The sequence below is a fragment of the Pholcus phalangioides genome, unplaced genomic scaffold (genome assembly GCF_987345545.1).
Source record: "Pholcus phalangioides strain wild (caught in Gottingen) unplaced genomic scaffold, Ppha-v1.0 ptg000014l_1, whole genome shotgun sequence".
In the NCBI taxonomy this organism is placed as follows: domain Eukaryota; kingdom Metazoa; phylum Arthropoda; class Arachnida; order Araneae; family Pholcidae; genus Pholcus; species Pholcus phalangioides.
This window is the reverse complement of record NW_028301607.1, coordinates 25573169-25595703: the sequence shown is the minus strand read 5'-3', so window position 1 is coordinate 25595703 and position 22535 is coordinate 25573169. Positions and strand designations below refer to the sequence as shown.

At 34.4% G+C, this 22535-nt stretch overlaps 1 protein-coding gene across 1 annotated transcript in view; it reads right to left on the bottom strand.

Annotated features, from left to right (window-relative positions):
- The window catches only part of LOC149078353 (lipase maturation factor 2-like), a 30647-nt gene that overhangs the window by 1867 nt on the left and 6245 nt on the right, over positions 1 to 22535 (bottom strand). The window contains exons 4-15 of the mRNA XM_089242004.1: positions 20851 to 20879; positions 19486 to 19703; positions 18472 to 18650; positions 17939 to 18065; positions 16788 to 16943; positions 13412 to 13517; positions 12482 to 12578; positions 10088 to 10203; positions 7644 to 7768; positions 6197 to 6310; positions 5877 to 5985; positions 3482 to 3590 (exon numbers count right to left, since the gene is read on the bottom strand). Of these exons, the coding sequence (XP_089098130.1) occupies positions 3482 to 3590; positions 5877 to 5985; positions 6197 to 6310; positions 7644 to 7768; positions 10088 to 10203; positions 12482 to 12578; positions 13412 to 13517; positions 16788 to 16943; positions 17939 to 18065; positions 18472 to 18650; positions 19486 to 19703; positions 20851 to 20879 (1485 nt within the window). The remainder of the gene's footprint in view (positions 1 to 3481; positions 3591 to 5876; positions 5986 to 6196; positions 6311 to 7643; positions 7769 to 10087; positions 10204 to 12481; positions 12579 to 13411; positions 13518 to 16787; positions 16944 to 17938; positions 18066 to 18471; positions 18651 to 19485; positions 19704 to 20850; positions 20880 to 22535) is intronic.

Below are 22535 nucleotides of genomic sequence, written 5' to 3'. Positions count from 1 at the left end.
TGCACCCCACCCACCCCCTGCGGAACCCCCCAATGAATCAGTACATGCGGGAATGTGCGTGTACGTGTAGTGAAACCTGACGTTAAGTTTTTTTTTGTTTCTCTGTAGTGCTTGTTATGTGTAGTGCTGCCATCTGCCACCAGTTTTTCTAACTATGAGTAAAGTGTTATGATTGAATGATTTATCGTTGTAGGACTGTTGCTCTCTGTGGCGAGACTTTTTAACAGAGAGATCGGCTCGCATTTGCGCCTTGAAGTTGGGAACCACAGAAAACCAACTTCAGCAGACCACCACTGTGGGGTTCGAACCCGGATCCTCGCATCGTGAGTCCGTCACTATAACCACTCGACCACCACAGCGGCTAACAAGATAATTTGTACAAATTTGAGCAATAGAAAAAGAGCAAACCGACAATAATTTTTTAACTCTCAGAATGCTCCCATAATCCACAGATGATCAGCGTAGTAGCATACTCTCTCCATCATTCTGTGATGATCTAAAATTTTTTCTTTTTAACATGAAGTTCTTAAAGTGATGACACATGCATATATAGTCTAGATTTTTTATTATTTCTATATCTTCTAACAGATTTGCTTGTACTATAGGATTGGTGTACATTGTTGAGAAGTGCCTGCCTGCCACCAATTACCATTTTATAATTGATTATGGGTTCAAACCCAGATCCTGTTTGTATTGCACCTATTCTTTGATTGCGTTATACAGTATTTTCAACGTATGAGTTTGAGTGCCATATATCTTTCAGAAAAGGTGACAGGAAAAAAAAGGACATTTTTTACCCTGCTGTTTTGAGAGAAGCATTTCTTTGGTTATTCCCGCAGTCTAAGGGTTAATAGGTGATTTATATGTCATTTCACACGATACTAGATTTCTTTGTTTCTGGACTGCTCAATAACTCTGCCACATTGAGAAATCTATATAAAGTTGTGCATACATTACTAAGCCACACTTGTTATATAACTGTTCGCAATGCATTCACAGAAATTTTCAGCATGATGAACGTTTGACAAACCATTTGATAGGTGATGAATAGACAAACACACGATGGAATGGTTGTAGCTGAGAAGTATGAATACAAGAATCTACCTAAGCTCAGTTCAAATAAGAATTGAAAATCTTTGTGTTGCTTTTAACCCTTTCTGTGGCATAGAAGTCACAAAACTCCCTTGTAAAATACCATATCTTCATTTAACTCTATAATGCCCAGATCGCCCGAAGTCGGCCGAGTAGGTTAATGCCCATAACCGCCTCAAGCCGGCCCAGCTAGGGGGTATGGGTATGTTTTGGTGGGCTTTTGTCACCAACGGGGAAGAAGATGAAAGCTCTTGTCAGAGGAGGGAACGGAAAAGAACTGCAACGCCCTATCAATGGGATTTTAAAAGCTGATATACTAGAATATTCCTTGAGAATGGAGTAAGGGTATTCAATGCATTTTACAAGCAGATAATACTGTGAGGAAAGGGATGTTTTCAGTAGACAAATTATCTCCCAAAAATCCATTGAAATGAAAGGGTGAACGTCAATGCAAAGGGTGGCATGAATAGAAACTCATGGAGAAAGGGTGGGGAGAGGGAAAGTGGCCGATATTTGGACGAGTCCACTTCGAACACAAAAAACTTGGTATTTTCACGACCCTCCCAGGTTTTCTATCTGGGTGTTAAAGAGTTAATGTGAAGCATGCTTTCTTGCGATTTTCAGCAGTTGCAAAGTAAAGCGTATAAGGGAAAAGTGTCCCATTGAGAAATCAACTTCACAAAATATCTTGAGTTATCAATGTTAAAATAAGAAGCTTTTGAAGAGGTGAGATCTCTCCTAAAGCCGCTGAGAGGGTTAAAAAAGACCCAGACTAGCAAGAATGTTTTGTTATGCATTCATAATTTTATTAAGTTTGCAAGTGGTTTGGCTTGCGAATGTATGCACAGATTTATATATCTTGAGAATTTAATAAAAATAACGCCATTTATAGGGGGAAAAATATATATTCAATTTAATATTGGTTTCTTCAAATTTTGATAAAGTAGCTTATAGCGTTTGAATGGGGTTCCCTGTTAATGTCACAGTGAAAAGTCTGCTAACTTTGCAAAGTACCCGATCAGTTACCGACCATGCTGTGGAGAAAATAGACTTCAGACAATGGCTCTTCACTTACCTTTCAAGTTTTCATTGAGAATTTACAGTATAACTCAGGGGTTCTCAAACTGTGTCCCGGCACCCTGCCAACCTTTGCCAGAGGTGCTGTGGACTGGCAGCCAGACAAGGGTTTTTGAAGAGATTCTTTGTTAAACTGCTCTGGGGAGTCACGGATAAGAGTTGATTAGGGTAAGAGGGCGCCATGGGTGGAAAAAGTGGAACAGCTGTCGTATGGTCCGTCACTTGGCGATTTTTGGTGCCAAACATGTCTGATGGCCCGACGAAGAGTCGCCAAGGCCGTCAGACACTACGGACGCCGGAAAAAAAACACCAGCGTGCAAAACATAATAGAAACCACCAAGCATAAAAATAGCAAAAAATATCAGTTAAAAAAAATTACACCTGGCCCATTTTTTTAATAATAAAAAGATCGGGGCATAAATATTCTATGTATTAAAACTAAAACCCGGACCCTTTTTTTAATAAACGGACCCGGGCATGTTGAATAAATAAATATTCTGTGCATTAAAAACTAAAACCTGGACCCTTTTTTTAATAAATGGATCCGGGCATGAAAAATTCTGTAGGTTAATTTTAAATAATAAACCGATAAAACAGAAGGCATGGCAATGTATGAGTAACTAATAAATACAATGAAATAATAAAATGGTATGACACAACCTGAGCAGTAGATAATCCAAATGACGCGAGCTACAGAAGGGAAGAATAATAATCAAAAAGAGAGACGTGCTGGAAATGGAATAACGGCTGTTTAGAATTTTTGAAAAAACTCAGTGAACAAAAGAAAAATCCTATTTGGCGAAGCCAGAGCCATCTGGTATCACCCAACGAAACCAGAAAGGTGTTAAAAAATATGGCAACCCAGAGAAGCATTATGACGGTCTTGGCGACTTATCGCGAGGAAAAAGTCGCCAGTCGTGGCGGACCATACTGCATCTGTTCCGAAAAAGTGAAAACCTCCTCAGCAGAAGGAAATTCTTTAGACGAAGAAAAGGGAAAAAGTCATATGGTGAGATCAAGGGAATAAGCTGGTTAAGAAAGTATCGAAATGTGATGTTTTGACAAATAATCAGACACTAGGAGAAACCTGTGAGCCCTTTCAATGATGATTCAGTTGAGATGCGAGCGACCAGATCTTTTGAAGGTCAAGTTGTGGGTGCTCCATCATGCCAATGTGCCAGATCACAGGTTCTGCCCGGTGTTAACAGGTTTTATATATGTATTCATTCTTCTGTAATAAAATAAGTCTCAGATCTTTTTGAACCTAGTTGTATTAATTGCTTAAAAACTGGAAAAATAAAGAAAATCTTACCAGAGGGATACCAGCAGCTTTGAGGAATTCCTCTAGTTGTTTGCCTTCAAGATTGGCACTGTTGAAATATTCCTTCACTCTTCGCCTCGTCCACCAGCTACTGGATGGCCTACAGAGAAAATATGATAAAATTTTTCAGGAACACACAATTTTCAAATTACTTTGGTTTCCATAAATTAATAAACAAAATCTTGAAATAGTGATTGCTCATTCAAAAATAAATCTCTCAATATAAAATATGAGTACTTTATGAAGAAAATAATGCTGAACTAAATTACAATATGAAAAATATGTCACGATCAGATCATGTCACGCACAAAATCAAAACAATGACAAGAGATATCCCTCAAACATAGGTCAGCAACCTGTGAATCCCAAACAATCAGTAGAGTGCAACACTCACCATTTTTTCTTTACTTCAAAATTTGAAAGACAGATGGCGGTACCAACAAGCACAACTCTGATAACATAAACACCTTAGGGCCATGCATATATATACACATACACTCACAAACACATTCAAATATGTACTGATTAATTAGAAATTATGCAGAGGAATGTGCATGTAAGGTTAAGTAGTAGTAGTAGATTGCTATCCCCATGTTTCAGTTGATCAAGGGATAATTTTTTTTAAAATACAGTAAAAGTCCATTATAACAAGTACGGCTTAACAAGAATCTTGCTATTAGGAGTAATTTGCAAGTGATTGTCAAAAAGTTAATGTTAAAGATACAAAAAATATCTTCTGCTTTTAGCGAAATTTATGAATGAAAATCAGAACACATTCGCTATACCGGCAAGGGAAATTCTCGAAAAGCACATTTTCTTTTATCTTTTCTTAATAATCACACATAAAATAGAGACTGGAAAGAGTGACAATATTTCATGCATCTCACAGGCGTTTATAAGTGGGAAGAGGATGGTAACCTCTCACTGTCCAAGCCAGTGCTCTACCATTAAGCTACAGAGGACAGACATTTTCTTTCCTAGACATGTCTTGGTTTGAAGGTTGGTGATTCGATTACCCACAGTGGAATGTGAACGATGTACTTTGTATAATTAGTTGAGAGCTTTATCATTTCGTAGTACATGTTGTATACTATCTTTTTGTTATCTATATAGGAGATAGAAAACCATATCATTTTTTTGAATGAATACTTTGGTCGCAGAAACTGCTGCATTTAATAAAGTGCAAAATTTTGTTATACCATCAACATTGTGTATTCTCATAAACAGTTAACTCTACATGCATATTTCAGCAAAAGTAGTTCAAAATAAAAGAATATAAAAGGTAACTTTATCCAGTTTGCTTTTCCCATTTATATGATTATACAGTCTATTATAATGACAACTTTCACTCTGATTGTGAACTTTAGTTGTAACAGACTTTCAATGTACAGTGAAACCTCAATATAACAATACTCTGCAGCCACGAAAATAATTGTTGTATAGGGATTATTGGTACATTCGAGAGGCAACAACTGAGCATTAGAGTATAGACATTTCTAAAGAAGAATTGAAAAAATATTTTTGTGGAGGGATTTATCATTGCCTGCAAGCAAAGTTTCACTGTATAAAGTATTTTACAAAAAAAAACCATTAAACATTCATGAAATAATGAAATACAAAGATATTTGCAGTTGAACGTAAAGATTATGGTGATAATCTCATAATAGAGATAGAGATTATCACCTTCTCTTATCCAATAAAGGGTTCAGATTTCTCTATTTTAGATAAAAGGAGGTTCTCAACCTTTACAGCAGGGGTTCTCAACCTTTGGAAGCCCACCGCCTGGTTTAATTCATTTTTGTAAGTGCAAGGCTTGGTCAAATATACGGATGAATGAAAATGAATGGGGGGGAGGGGGGAAGGAAATGGCCAGTCACTCGCGGCTTGGTATGGATGATGTCAGGGCCCCAGTGATTGAGAAACACTGTTCTACAGCACATGATAACAACCAGTACTCTTATGAACAAGCTAAGTATTGATGCAGAGGACTCTGATCATACAAAGGACATTCGCACCAATAGGTCTTCCTTGTTGGCTGTCTCAGTCTACACTAAAGTTCTCTCGGTAAGAGAGCATTAGTGACTAATGCCATTAGTGTAGACTGAGACAGCCAACAAGAAATACTTTCCCCGATGTAAATTGCTTTATCTCTCCTTCCTCCTTATCACCCGTTGCCTCTCATATTCAAATTGATCATTCAATCTTGAGTGGATGGACCACTATTAAATGATGATGAGCGAAGTAGAATTATTTAGTTCTGTCTTTATTTTCATGAGTTTGTGAATTTATTTAATCTATCTGGGTAAGTTTGATATGACGCACTACCATGGTCATATCAGCATTTTTCTTTTCCAGTTTTTAATCAATGTAATGAAAGAGAACTTACTTGTTTTTGTCTAGCGGAGTATATTTGTAGTTATACAAAATAGCACGGATGTATTTGGGGGGCTTATGGACCGGAAATGGTAGCCTCTCTTTATCCATCAAATCCAAAACTAGAATGAATAAACATTTCAGATGAGCAGGAGATAAGGGGGGGGGGGGAAGAATCTTAAACACTTTGAAAATTACAAATTGAAGGAAAAAAAGAGCAGTTTTTCCACAATGTTATGAATGAATTTTAAATTTAGTCAAATGGAGTACGATTCAAGTCCTAACATTTGAAGAAAAATAAAAGAATTTCCTATGTTTTTTTCTTATTCTCACCTTCTTTACGACCTTCTAAGAGTCTGTATGCAAAGCTGATAAACCAAGGATTATGTTCATAATTACTCAGAGCAGCAAACCACATTTGCCAGTCAAGTCTTGGTTGGTGAGGGACTAAGAGCAAAATAGAGGAGCAATCAACACACGCATGATAGAAGAATTAATCACATTTAACTTCCTAGATTATGGATAGCACAATAATGTATAGAATAAAAATTATGATTTAATACTAGTATAATCACTACATTTTTCTAAATTTGTCATTATTAATGACTGAGGTGCAGGAACTCAAAATTGAATTTTTATTACTTTGATGAACTTATCCAGGGGTTTGTCCAGTCAAAATTTGGGATTGTTTTCTGGATCCTTCATAAAATTCTGAAAACCCTTTCTTTCTTTTCTTTCAAACCCAGCGCAACTTGGTCCTATCATCATGGAGAATTTACTACAGAGCATGTTGTGCCGGAAGTGTGAGTGCATGTACCTAATAGTCTGAGTATGTATCTAATGTTTTGTTTGATATTTTAGTCTGCTATCCCCCCCCCTCTTTTTTTTCAAATTGAACAAATTGACCACAAAAAACAAATTAACAGAACCATAAATTTGACATTTCATTTCTTTTGTAATAAATTAAATAGATTCTTTCACTTTCCAGTATACTTTTTCACAAAACTAATGACCATTTCCATACAAATAAGGAAATTTTTTTTCACAAAGCAGGACCCTAAAAAAATTCTAGACAAACCCTCGTAATCCTTTTGGCCTCTCATGCACTGAAGAATAATTTTTCATTTTGAGTTGAAACTTTTTAATTTTCTTTCAAACCAAGCATAACTCAGGTCTATTGACATGAGTGATTTACAACTGAATGAGTTTTGTCAGAAATGTGCATGTGTACTTAAACAGTCTGAATGCAAATCAATATGCAAATTTTTATAGCACTAACCATCTATTTTCAAACTATGAATGAAGTGTGATAATTGAAATCTGTACCATCATAGGCCTGTTGCTCTCTGTGGTGAGACATAAATGAGTTGATCAGTGAGCATTCACACCTTGAAGTTGGGAACTAGAAAAACCAACTTTCGATCATTGGAACAATGACCAACCACTGTGCCACTGACTTTATTTTACATATATGATCATAATCTATATAGTGTATTTTAAGTTGTATGTTCAGGCCAGGGTTTGTCAAACTTTTACCACCCATGACTCACGTCTTTTTCAATGCTTATCCACAGGTCCCCAGAATAGTCTAAAAACAGCCCAGAAAGCATCAAGCAAGCACACATCAATATCGCTAGCTCACCACGATGTCCCTAGAAGCCACAATGCACACTTTGAGAACTACTGATTTAAGTGCATCTGAAATTGAATTTGTAACAACCAACAGTAAAACAACAACACACACTAATGAAAATCCAAAACTTATTTTTTTGAAGCTTACTTAAATAATGTGGAGAATCAGAAAGATCACCAGGCTTGTGCAAGAAATGGTATTCTTTCCAACCAGCGGTTTCCGAATTACTACCTTCAATCACAAGTTCAGGCCGTCCATCTACCCCAGTCATTCTATAATCATAATAAATTCAAATAAAATAAAAACAATAATCCATGTGACATCTCTCACAAATCAATTCATTTTTATTTTATTTCACCAAAAAAACTGGAAAAAGAGATACTTTCAGATTTTGTTGCAGGACTTTTCAAATATGAATAATAATATAAAAAAAATTCCCCAAGCTTGGGTATTTAAAAAAGTTTCCAGATGTTTTGACTAAAGATTCTGAATTTCCATCATGTGTAAGCTACTATAAATGTCCATAAAGTAAAGTCCCATAAAGAGCAAGCAGTCAGAAAATTGATTTATAATCACACAAACTAAAAACTTCTAATATGGGCACATAAAGTGCGTTCAAGTAGAGTGATATTTTAGTCAATAAAAGTAATTAATTTCAGAGTCACATTTTTTTTCATGGGTTTCTATTGACCTTCTAAAATTAAATTAAGACCTTTCAAAATCCTAAAGTAACTTTCATAAAGCACTAAAAAGCAAAATGTAAAATAGACAAAATTGACTGAAGGCTGAGATAAATAACTTCATGATTGGATGAAGGAGAGTTTAACGAAGATAAAAAAACAGGTCCTTTTTATGTTACACTATGCAAGTTGGTTTTGTGAGCCACAGTGAAAAAAAAAACATGTGAGGTGGTGTGCTATGTGATGTGGTCAGCTTGCTTCGCTCTCACATACATACAGATGGAAAAGTGTTACAATATTCCTAGAATGCCTAGACTGCTCAGTTTAGTATTGAAAGTTTTATCCTATTCATTAGAGACACATTCAAGTCTAAAACTTTTTTCTTTTTTTAATGCACTTTTTCTTAGCTTATTCATTCATAGAATTATTATTCATTCATCTTATATGAAAGGGTTCAAAATCTTTCTGAAAAAGAAAAAGATGAATGTGGAAACTGGAAAGCGATTTCAAAGTGAAAATGAATTAATCTGGCTTGAGTGATAGTTGGATTCATTTTGATTGGCACATAAGTTTAGCTCAAGACACGGCTGTTCTATGTTAGCACATGCATCTATATAAAAAATATTTGTTAACCAAAGCAGAAAAATGTTACAAAAAAAAAAAAAATCATTGTTAGCCAAAAAATTTGATAGTAAAGGCATTCATTACCTGAGGTATTACTGTGTATGCTTATGCAAACATACAAATATTCTAAATTTTACTTATTTTTCCATAAATCACTTTATGTGTGTGACAGTTTTATTAAATACGAAAGACATTATGAAATTTTTCAATTGGATAAAATAATTAATTGTAAACAAATGGCTATTTTATGTACACACAACTTCTTCCCTTTCATGTGAGAAATTTGATTTATAACTGATAGTATCGGTGATGATGTCAGTAGATCAAATCAACATTAATTTTACATAACCCTTAAATATTTACAGATGACAAGCTTAGTAGGCTGCTGAATTACGTGCTTGTTGATGCTTGCGATCAAGGGAAGGAAAGAAGATTATTTTTCTCATTCATATGAAGAGGCATATTTTTGTGCAATTTAAATATTACAAAAACCAAAAATACAGTGTTCACACTGTTAAATTGAAATGAATTATATTTAAATATTAACACATTAAACACTATTATATTTATCATACCTATTACATCACTTGTAGAATGAATACCACCAGGGTAAAGTGATACAAGTTACTTTTAATCAGTTTTGCCAATAGTATATCAATACAATTTGTGTATGCATACATTACAACAAAGGTCGGAAGACCTGAAAGATAGACCAGACAAATCCCAGCTCATGTGTCAAGAAGTGAAGGGGAACTCCATATCTTTTAACAGAAGACCTTTAACTGGCAATGATGAGATATCTCACCTTCATAAAAGCCTCTTATTTTAATATTGACAAGCCCAGCTATTTTGTAAAAATGATTTCTCAATGGAAAACTCTTCCCTATATCCTTTAGTTTGCACCTGCTGAAAATCGGAAGAAAACCTACTTTTATTAAAAAAAAGATAGGGCATTTTGAGGGGGGAGGGGGTAGTGATTTCTAATTGCTGCTTTAGGGGTTAAAGCAATTATTTGCAGAAACAAACTGGCATAAGTCTAGAAATGCTTGTAAATGTTCTCAGTTTCCTGGCTTTTAACCATCTTGGTTTGGTAAATCATGGGTCTTACCGATAAACCGAATAAGTTTGATCAGTCTATGAGTTTCGAATGCAAGGCGTACATTACAATTGTGTTTGTTGATTTCATATCACGATATATGAGTATTTCAGTGTTTGATAAGAACTTTTTCTGAATCATTACTAAAGAGAAAGAGAAAACTGTCCAAAGAAACAAATATAGAGATCTACCTTCTAAACAAACCATAAGGATTGGCAACATGATAATATTGAACATTATTGTACCATTCCTGTACCACTGGCCAGAGACTGCGCTGAACACGAGGATCTAAGGATGCATGGGGCACCTAAACATATACAAAAGTCAACCATTAGTTGGTAATAATCAGAATTCACCATTATACAACTCTTCCACTTTCATGGTTCTGAAAAATATGTGAATCAAGAACAAATGAATTTTTTTTTCTCTTAAACTAAACGTTACACTAACAAACATCAATCTAAATAGCATTAGAAGGAAACTCTAATTTTAATACATCAAAATTCAATTTATAGATAACTTTGATTAAAAAAATTAAAATAAATTCAACAGAGACTTTTATAAGACTTAGCCAAGGGATGTTAAGGTTATCATTAGTCGAAAAGGAATTTCTTCGACTAATCATTATTATTACTGTTAATTTAAAAAAGTTGGATCGAGAAACAACCAAGCAATTAGCATAATGATAATCAGGGTTGGTGAAAAAACCAGGTTTTTTTGGTTTAAATAGAATTAACATTAAAAACAATAACATTTCTGAAAAATCAGAATGACTACTAACAATTGATTGAAATAAAATGTTCATTAATGTAATTAACACTATCCACATATTAATTAATCTCTAAATATTTCTTGTATTTTAGTAAAAACCATTTTTTGCAATTTAATTATTATTTTTTGCTTAATGAATTACTTTATGTTTGAAAATTCTTAATGTTATTAACCATATAATTAAAAAAAATTGTTTAATCTTTTTTTTTTTTTCCTCCAGTTAAACTAAAGTATATTTAATTAGAAAGCTATTTTACAAAAACTATGATAAAAATTAAGTGATTATAATGCATTTAATGAAGAATAAATAATACAGATTAATTAGTGATGATTTATGATATACAGGGTGATTATAATTAAAGTTCTGATTTAAAACACTGTAGAAGATCCATTGTCAGAATGACTTGAAAATTTACATGAATATTCCTGAAGCAATGGAATTTTATGTGGCAAAGAGGAAAAAAATACTTAAAAATAGAAAATTAATGACACTGTACTCATCCAACTAAAATTTTCTTGCAGAATGGGAATAATAGCCATTCAGGGCGAAATGATAACTTAATTAGCATTGCATGATTTCATAATTCATAGAAACATGACAAAAATGACGTAATTAAACAAATAACTACAACTTACTCAAGAAATGTTAAATATATTATCCACCATAAAATGGCAATGAGATGAAAGCCCAAAAATGCTTGTTTAACTACTATGTCGTGGTCAAGATGTGGATATGCTTGCAATTCACTAAAGTTTGTAATCCGACCTCTGCTCATAACATTTTGAGGTATCAAAAGAAGCTCAAACTTTTTCATGAGATAAAAAAAAACACACTGAAAAAAATTCTGGTGAACCGTTCAACTTATTTGAACAGTTTTTTGCTGAAATTACTGACTACAGTGTGGTCGTAATAAAAAAAAATTGCTTGAATAAGTTGAATAGAAATTTAGTTTTTTGTGTCTTGTGAACAATTTTAATTTTTGGAGATCAGCCCTTTTTGGAATTAGCGATTCCACTGTTTTACATTATGCCATTGTCATCCATGATCATAAAACCTTGCAAAGCATTTTTTTAATGTTCTTGTAGTGATAAGAATTGATTGTTTTGAATAAACCTGCTTGTGCTTTTCCAACAAATTCACGAATTTATATAGATAGTTTTTGAAAGATCCTGTGTTTATTGCCATTTATCATCTTGTAATACAATAAGTAACAAAATATATGTTACTGCCAAAGTCTGAAGTGCAGCCACTACATGAATTGGCCAAAGTCTGAATTGCAGAAATGATTCAGACTTTGGCCAGCCATTTCACAAAGTGGCCAGAGATCCCTGGCCAAAGTTTGATGTGTTAATGTAAGACAGCCTGGTAGGAGCTAAATCCATTTTTTAATCATCAACATGTGATACATGCCTATATATAGCAGCTGCACTGGATTAGCTCCATGTGACGAGAAAAAAAGTGAAATTTGAGAGAAAAACTATAAAAATAAGTATATCTAGTTTTTCTGCCAAATTTTTGGGGAAAAATTATTACTGCATCGTGACTGTGGTTTGATGGGTTGCTGTGGATATAAAACGTGGACATAATTATCATGGGAAAAATACGCCAACTTAACGATAAGTCTGAATCTTGTCTTTTTTTTACCAGACTGTGGCCAGGGATCACCGGCCACTTTGCGAACTGGCTGGGTCAATATTTAACAAATTAGCCAATTCACAAAGTTGTTGGCCCGTTGCAAATTGGACAATTTCAGGCTAGGCTTTGGCAGTAATATATACAAAAACTGTTTACAATGCTTCAACAAACTACCTACCAAGCTGATAATGAACAACCAAAGAGCAGCAGCACTGACACATACTGTTCCTATCAATGAAAATATCTTTTGGAATACACCATTCTGTTTAAAACTCCTAAAATGGAAGAAAAAAGTTATTGAACAGAGACACATTCCAGAATTTAAAATTTCCATGATTATGAGACACTGAATGCATGAAATTAAACTCTCACCAGAGTTTGCTTTTGTCATGGTGTCTTCAAATAACAATACATAAAAAACAACACACATAAAAACACACATTTATGTCCATTCATTGTAATTGCATAGAAATTTTAATATGAGCCATCAAATAATTTATCAAGAGGACAAAATTAAATTATTGGCTGTGATCAAGAGTATTAATGAATTCCACAAATAAAGAATATGTTTATATATTCACTGTCACTTATAACAAAATTTTTATGCAAGGAAAAAAAAAATTTCCAAACACATAAAATTGAACACTTACCACACACACACACACCAGCACAGTCTCTAGAGCTCAAGAGCACCCCAAGTTGGATAAAAAATATTTTTATCAACTGCATTTCTACATCTAAAAGAATAGGGGGGGTCGGTACATTAAAAAAACAATGGCCTACTAACACTAATGTTGCTCAACACCCAGATTTTGGCTTTTCTGTGCAAAGTTGCCTCTTTCTAACTGATTAAAGATGATTACATGATTAAACTAAGAATTCTTGAATAACTAAAGAGCAGGGGTGTGGAAACCACAAAAACAGCACAAGCATCAAAAAGGCACAGCAAACAACTTTTTTTGGATAAGGAACAAGCATTTGATTCAACTGAAGGATTAAATAAAAAAAAATTAAGATAAAAAAAGGTAATAAAAAACAGTCACTGTAGCTATCATTATGAGAATGTGAGAATAAAGGTGAAGGAAATTATTACATAATTTGTATTTACCTGTATAGAGCCAACAAAATGTTAGCTGTTAAAGAAACTAGTCCTATGCCAATGGTGACTGGCAATATGGCTGACAATGCCTTTTGAAACTGGGCGGGAGTAAAGCCTATAAATAAATAAAAATATTGTGAATTGTGTGTAATTTCATTTGGGGGGGGGGGGGGACCAACTATATTTCTTGGCATAAAAAGTCAATGTAAGCACATCACCTTTTATGTAATTGTTCTCTAACATATTTGTCTGTAGAATACAAACAAATATGTGTCAGAAATTTCTTGCTAAATGCTCAGAACCAATTCTGAACAGCTGAAATGTATCTCAACTCTTAAAGCGGCAAGCCTGAGCTACTTTATTAATTAAACTTGATCTGCTTCATTTTTGTCACACTGGAATATCTTTGGTTCTTAAAGTGCTTCTATTTTGGCATTGACAAGCCCAAATAAGTGTTAAAAGTTGTTTTTGTGGTCAAACATGTTTTCCATCTCCCCCACCACCAATCGATTAACTGCAACTGGGCACAGCCAGCCTTTGTTAAAAGTTAGATAACAGAAGGAGAGAGAACAGGATATAAAAAATCATGATTAAAAAAAAAAATCGAAAATTTTGATATAAATAAACTGACTGCTTATTAATTAAAATAAATGTTGGTGATCATTAAAAATGCAATCTCTCAAATGTAATTCAGCATTGATGAATAATTACCAAACTACAAGCAAAAAATATTAACACCAAAATTCTGTGTTTATGTAACATGAAAAGTTGTAGAGCACAATTAAACTACATGGATTAACATTTCTCTTGTAGAGAAATTCTATTTATGACAGCCCTTAAGGGCATAGCGAGGGGGAGGGGGGACTTGGGGGGGTCTGCCACCCCCTGCCCCCGATGTGTGAGAAAATGACAGAAAAAAGGGGAAAAGATGACCAAATCTATTGTTCTATCACTTTGGTTCCCCCCTCGAAATGAAAGCGGTACCCACCGAACAAAATTTCTGGCTACGCCCCTGACATTTCCCCCCCCCCCCACATTGTAGTGGCGATTCAGTATCACAATCACATATGGTGCAGTGTTTCTCGAGATTCACTCGATGTACAACCAAAGGGTCATTCAGCATCAACTACATGAAAAACATTCTGTTGACAAGATGATTTCTTGCGCAACTGATGAATGCATTTATTACGTGTTTCTAACTTGGCATGATGTTGCTTAATAATTTACACAGTTTTATTTTTTCACACATTTAATGAGTTTTGGTAAAAAAAAACAAGTAAACTTCAGACTTTCACTTTACATATACAATTTCAAGTCCAATTCTTCTGGATTTTTTTCCATGCATAAAATCTAGAAATAGAACAGCTTTCTTTCTGCACTGTATCTAGGGATTAAGTTTAGATGATCTATAATTACCCCAAAGATCTAGATTTCTTTTAATCATGAACGTCACCGCAAATAAATAACATGCTTAATATACTAGGACTTTTACTTGAATATGATTAAAGTTATGTAAAGGGGGAATAACAAAATTTAAATTTTTTTATTTAAATCACCATACCCTGAAAGAGAAAGGAAGAGACGGTTTTTTCCTTTCTTTCAGCACAGTAAGGAAATACGTTTAGTATAAATAATACCAAACAATTTTTTTTTCAAAAAATAAAAATCCTCTTATTAGAAAGTCAGGCATTTCATGGCAGGTGTCTTTGTATCAGTGAGGGAAATAAAAGTGATGGGGGCAGAGTTAATTTTCTAGTTTGGGGGGGGGGGGGGGGAAGGAGAGAAGCATTTACGAGTTCGCAATCGGAAAACTTAATTCTTCCTGAAAATAAGTGGCAATTTCTAGAAAGTTTAGTGAGTTACAGTGTGGCAATTCTAATGCGGATCAGGAAAATTTTAAGAACTGCTTAAAGGGTTTAATTGCAGAAAGAAATGTGTGAGGTCACTCTCCACTGTTCATACAAAGTATAAAAGACTGGATACCAAACAAAGATGAAGTTCGTAAAAAAAATTCGCATGCTTCTGTGGAGAACCGAACCACCAACCACTCGCAGTCCGGGCAAGTGCTTTACCACTGAACTAGAGACTTTTTTCTTTCTTCTTGAAGAGCATACATGAACACTAAACAGGACTGTGCATGGAGCCTAGCTCAGCTAATAGCTCTTGATGACAATAGTTCCCCCCCCCCCAATGCTGAAATATAGAGAGAAACGTCAATTTCCAAAAACTGTTCATAAAAAATTCTGGGATCTATTGTCATTAACAGCTATTAGCTGAGCTAGGGGGCTGCTTATGAGTGGTCCTGTTTGGTGTTCATATATTCTCCAAGGGAAGAAAATGTCTGTCCTCTGTAGTTTAACTCTAGAAAACTCACTCTATGTCTCAGAAACGTAGACATATAGGCAGTTAACATGCAGTTTTATCAGTTTCTTCCGTTAGTATTAGGTTAATGGTAGAGCACTCGCCTGGACTACTACTACTTAACCATACATGCACCTCATACACATTCCTCTATGGAATTTCTAACGAATTGGTGCATGCCGGAATGCACATGTACGTGTTGTGAACCTACTGTGAAGTTTATTATGGTTTAACGTTTGTTATGTGTAGTGCTGCACCATCTGCCATATATTTTTTCTAACTATAAGTGAAGTGTAATGATTGAATAATTGTACTGTGCAGGCCTGTTGCTCTCTGTGATAGACTTTTTAATAGGAAGATTGGCTCACGTTTGGGCACTCGCCTGGCTGCAAGATGTTGGTGGTTAGATTCCCCACAAAGGCATGTGAATTTTCTCTCCGTACTTCATCTCTGCTTAGTATCAAGCTTTTTGTACATTGTATTTTAGTTTACTAGCAGAAATACCTAGCGCTTGCCAGGTTTTCTTCAATTACTGGGAGGATTGAAAAAGTGACATACCATTATAAAGGAATAAACGGTTATACATAATACTGGCAGAATAAAAAGTGACAAACCATTGTAAAGGCATGTGTATTTCTGAAACGCATTACTAGAGAATCGCGGTAATCAAAGTAAACATTCCGAAAGGGATTATTGGGGCACAGGAACCATTGTTGCCCAATGGTTTTTCGCTCAATTAGGGTATTTGCCCAGCTTTGAAGGACCTTTAAAGTAGTCCATGGTTCAATTCCAGTCCTGTTTAATATATATACAAAAGTTGGCTACGATCAGTCTAACATTGTAGATTTGCATAAAAAACAAACATACATACTTTCACATTTATGTATAAGATTCACACGCACATTGCAACAAGAAAATAATATGTATCTACAATGGTATACAGTAATTGAGAGCAAGAAATACAACCAATAATTGGCTAAAATACATTTATAAAACATGACATCTTTTAAAACTGACAACTTACTGATAGATGAGTGTATAGTCCAATCAGGTTTTACTTGAAGGGAGAAAAAATTAACAGTCCAATAGGCTAGACCTCCGTAGACAATACCTTTGGCTATTTGAACAACAACAAACTTGGTGAATTGAAATCCAGAACCACCAGAAGAACTCTTTCCACCTGTTGCATAAGGAAGACAGTTATGAAAATTATATTTGGTATGAAAAATCTGGAAGATGCAATTTGTCATAAGTATACACCCAGCTATAGCAAACCTGGCTAAAGTAACTCTGACCCCATCACACAGGATATTTCCTTATTAGATTAATTTTGGTTCCTGACAAAAAAAGTCCAATCATGAACAAAAAAGTCTGATATTTTTATTACAACACTCTCATTTTACATACATGAAGGCTAATTAGATTGACTTTGAAGGAACAGCTGTGGTGGATAAAACGGCCAAGATGGAAAAGGAAAAAATAAGTTATTTTTCTACACACAGTGCTCCACCACACCAATACACCAATGCAATGACCAAATTCCATGAATTGGGCTTTTCACCTATCTATTATCAGCCATATTTTCCACACGATTCCCTGCAGGTATTTTCAGTGTTCTTAAATTCAAAAAGGTGACTTTGTGGAAAGATTTTATCTAATGGTCTGAGTCACTGCAGCTGTAGTTGATTGTTTTGAAGATTTAGAGAAAACAAATTTTTCTGACGAGATTTAGAAATTGGAAGATTGTGGGAGCGAGTGAGGGAGTTTTATGTTGAAAAATAGAAAAGAAATTTTTCCCGAAAAAAGTAAATATATTTTTCTTAACTTTGCTTATCAAACAACCTATACATTTCGTTGATGTAATCTACAAAAAGAATGCAGTTTTGACTGAAAATGAGCGACCGAAACAGCTGTCTGGTGTTCAAACTCCTGAAATAATTTGTTCAAAGTTTCAGTTCAAAAATTAAGAGAATCTACTTTAATTTCTGCAACAAGTGTAGAATTAAAATTAGTACAGAATTTAAAATTCTATAAAATTTTTTGTTTCTTCAGCAATTTTCCCAAGATGCAGATTGTACATTAATAGCTGATCCTCCAAAAACTACAGTAAGAACAAATCCATCACACAAAATAAACAATGAAATACAAATTAACTTCATATCATAAAATATTCACCTGGTAATGATCGACCAACCAGATTAAGAAGGAATTCATCGTCAACCAAAGCGATGCATAATGTGATTGTTAATAAATTGAAGAAGTTGTAATTCCCTGTCAAAATAATCATCAACTGGAATAGAACCTATGGTGAAAAATAATTATTATTTGATTAATTAAGTAAATAATAACGATATCAAACATTAAATAAATCAAAGCACAAGGGAGGGAAGATTCAAAAAAAATCAATAACAAATTATAGTTAAAATATACTTGATATAACTTCCTTCGAATGGACTGAATAAAAATGGACTTATGAGCAAGGTAACATAATAACAAGCAAGCTTGTTTAGTGAATAAGGCTAAAAGGATAAAATTGTTAGACCGGTCATTGACTGGAAGCTATTAGGAGCGAAACAAGTCAAATGTATGTGTGAGACTATTATAGCTGTGTTGCACATACACGCGACCTCTTTGCACTCATAGTAGCTTCCAGTGGGTGACCAGCCCTTGACATTACAGAGAAGTCTAGCTGTATAAATAATACATACCTGGCTATAAAAGCTGAATATCCGTAATGAACGAATAGGAATAAAGAAGAGTAGTGGAATACCGATTTCTATCACATATGTTCCTACCACACCCAATTTCAGAAGCCACTGTGGAATGTGATGTGCGTACCATGCAAGTGGTGTAGGGATGCACTGGCTCTCAAAATGGTAGTGCAAAGCTATAACAAAAATTAGAATATGACATGAATGTCGCTCTCCACTTGTTAATACAAGATATACAGAAGACTGGATGTTGTGAAGATATTTATTATTTGAGATGTTAATTTTTTAAGGAAAAATTTCCTCTGTAGCTTAGTGGCCAGAGCACTCGTCCGGCAATCGAGGGACCCGGGTTCGACTCCCGGTAGAGGCAGAGATGAGTTTTTTCCTTCCTTAAAAAATTAACATCTCAAATAATAAATATCTTCACAACATCCAGTCTTCTGTATATCTTGTAAAAATTAGAATGTTTGAACATACACATAGAAAAACAACTCAAATTTTTTTGATAGCAAGATAGAAACTGCTGCTTTTGGCACCTTAGATTCAAATGGTATAAAAGTTGTTAATTTTTGTTAAAATACAGATCACACAATTAAAATTGACAAAAATGAAAACTACAAATATAGTTAAATCCAGATTTAAGGAATCAGAAAGGACAGAAAGTTTAATTCGTTATATTGAGGTTCTTATGTGTTTAGTATTTTTAACCTCAATATTGATAGAAATATTAATTGGCTTCTTTCAAATGTATATCTGTGTGTGTGTACGAATGTGTAAAAATTTTTTTTTTTAAATTTTATTAATTTCTTTTTCATTGAAAGTTTTCGATAGCGCCCACTTCTGAAACAGTTTCTACCCCACAGCTCGTTAAAAGCTGCGGCATTCTATTAACTAGTTTGTCACAATGCAAGGTACCTATTTTATGTGTCTTTTTGAATTTATGAAAATTGTCTTGAACTCAAGATTTAGTTAATCAAGGTCCCCAACTGTATTTATATTTAGTTGACTTACCTGTTAAGCCCCACCATGTTGGACACATGCTAGTCAACTTGACAACTCCAGATGCAAACATGAGACGAAACAAGAGCCAGCGAATAAGCCATAAGGTTACAGTATCATGGGGTCGATATGGCAAGGATGATATTGAAGCAGTATGAATTATGCTTTGTAGAATTCCTAAAGGAGCTACTAAAATCGTAATAAACCCAGCTTCTAGTAACAAGATATCCCTGCAAAAATGTAAAGCAATATGAATTACAAGTACATGTATCATGAGAAAGCAGTAAATAAATGTCATTATGAATTCAAGTTTTAAGGTGAAATACAAATACATTTCTCAAACTTTCACATTTTTCTTTTCTACAACATAAGGATATTGTTTATGCATGCAGACATTTTTATTCATAAACAGTTCTAAAACAGTTTTTTTTTTTTTTTTGTATTATGCTGAGACGAATTCAGGAAGAAAAGTTTGCTGTCTCTGCGGAAATCGCTCCCTAGTCTTCTTGCAATTCAGGCATTGTAATGTCTGGTCTAATTTGTACCAACAAGTACATTATCGTATACACTATGAGAGACATGTGACTTTGCTTTCTTTTTATATTCCATGGACTGTGACATGACGAGTAGAAGTATAGATCTTGCAGCCTCACTTAACTGCAGCAAATGGCACCCAGGTGGCAACAGTACAAAGATTTTTCTCAACCCATGATACATGAAGGAAAGAGACTTTTCGGGATATTATGTCCAATATTTCTCTCTCTATTGTAGCTATACTGTAGTCTATACTTTAGCATATCATACCCCAATGCATGGGGGGGGGGGGAAGGAAAACAAAATTTCATGTCGTTCATGGTATATACGGCAGCAAATTTGCCCTGACTGTATGAGGACTGAGGTTTGACTGCCAGAGGAGACTGAAAACTCTCTTTCTGAATTCACCCCTCTGCATAATATCCAGAAAAGTTTTTCCTTCGTGTATCATGAGCATATAAATTTCTCAGTTCAAAACAATTCTGAAGTAGAATTGAAAAATTATAAGTTTTCAGCATAACAGAATTTATTTTTTCATTTAGATCGCAGCTTCCCAAACTTTTTGTTTGATATATCACCCCCCCCCCTTTTTCCAAAAAATGTCTTTCTCAAGTTCACTCATAGGATCCTATACTAAACCCATAGCTGCTACACCCCGCAGGGACCAATATTGCCCACTTTGGGGGAAACACTGACTTAGATAATTATTTATTGCATGAATATATCACTACCATTTTAATGGTTGTAATTCATACAAGAGATTGAGAAATCCAAATATGAATATTAACATCAACAAAATAACTTAAGTTTTATTTGTGTATAAACTATATACGCATAACTTACCACTGGAACCACATGAAAGTCTGACCTACCTGAAAAAAAATTTCAATAAGTATCCCGTGTTTGCGATGGAATGCAACAAAAAAAGAAGAGTGCCATCTAGAATAAAAATGAAAAAGTATTTAAAGAATTTTCTATATAAAAATGGCTTTCATTCACCTTCAAGCTTGAGACAAGGCAGATATTTTATAGATGTAGAATTTGAAGGGCAATAAAATAGATTGTTTTAATTAAAAATTTGCTTGTAATACATAGATGAAAAGAAAGTGTTTAACCCATTTGTTGATTTATACTACTAATACTTAAGCCTTAAATTGGCAAGCACAGATGTGTCAACTTTCGAAATCTACTAGAAATCCGGAGATTCTCCCGGGGGGGGGGGGGTGGAGCCCTCCTGGTGGCACTCATAGACTCGATCAGAAAAAAAATTCACAAAAAAAAACAAAAAAAAACATTCGATTTTTTTAAAAAATCAATTAAGAAAAAGTTACATTTCCCCCCCCCCCCAAGGCAGGTTTGGCATTGCTCTTAAGCAGAATATAATTCCATGTCAGTCTTTCCATGCAGAATAGAGAAATCACATCTACATACTGTTCATAAAATATAAGTGGATGCTTTCGTGAATGCTATCAGTAATTCTATCTTGGGTATATGAACTCTTAAAAGCTTTATATAGTTTAAAGTTTTATATTTTCTTTCTGAAGACATGTAATCGGAAGAAACAATTTAAAAAAATTCAAATTACAAAGCTGCAGATGAAAAAACGTGTTTACCGCATCGCTGTTAATGGAATACAATAACGATTATACAGGAATTTCAGCAACCAAGGTCATGCCCATGATAAATGATTGCAGATAAACGCTACGAAAACGAAGTCGCATCTTTGCCAGTTGCTTAAATGCGGTCACAGAGACTGTTTTTAAGACTGCTCGATGGAACTCGATGGACAGCCACGGCTGTCCTCTATGGGTGTTCTCCCTAACAATGACGGTAATCATTGACGCCACAACGTGAAAGCTTGGGTAAAATTAATTTTCTGCCAAAATCTGTAGAAATTTTAACAAATTCGGAGAGCGGGAGAAAGGATAAAAAATCGGGAGAGTTGGCAGGTCTGAAAGCATTAAAACTTAATTTTTCACAATATTAACTTCAGCTGACCCCAGTGCTGCTCATGGGGGGATTCAAACATGGATCCTCATGATGAGAGCCAAGCATGATGCCTATATGACCGCATAGCGGCTGTTGATTTGTTGCAAAAAAAAAATTATAATTTTTTAATTTTGGGATCTTCCAATGATATATACCATATTGAAAGAAAAACCTTCAAAGTTCACACGAATAGGCTAGGAGGCCTACAGCAGATTGATAAACTGCAATAATGCTATTTAAAGTTATCTATTCAAATTAGAAATTTCAGCTCATTAATCAAAAGTCTATTAGGCTTTTAATACACAAATCAGAAGAGAAATTCCAACTAATTTGTAACTTTTTGGAATTTTTCCATTTAAATAAAAAACTTTTCATTCACTGAAGATATTAAGATTACTAAAAGTCTATAGCAAAAAAACTGCACATTCAGGGTTACTATAACTTTTGACTGAAAGATTTCCTTGACTATCGAATTGCCAAATATTTTCTAAAAAATGAAATTGATACAGTATTCATGCTTATTAACTCTTCCAAAAGTT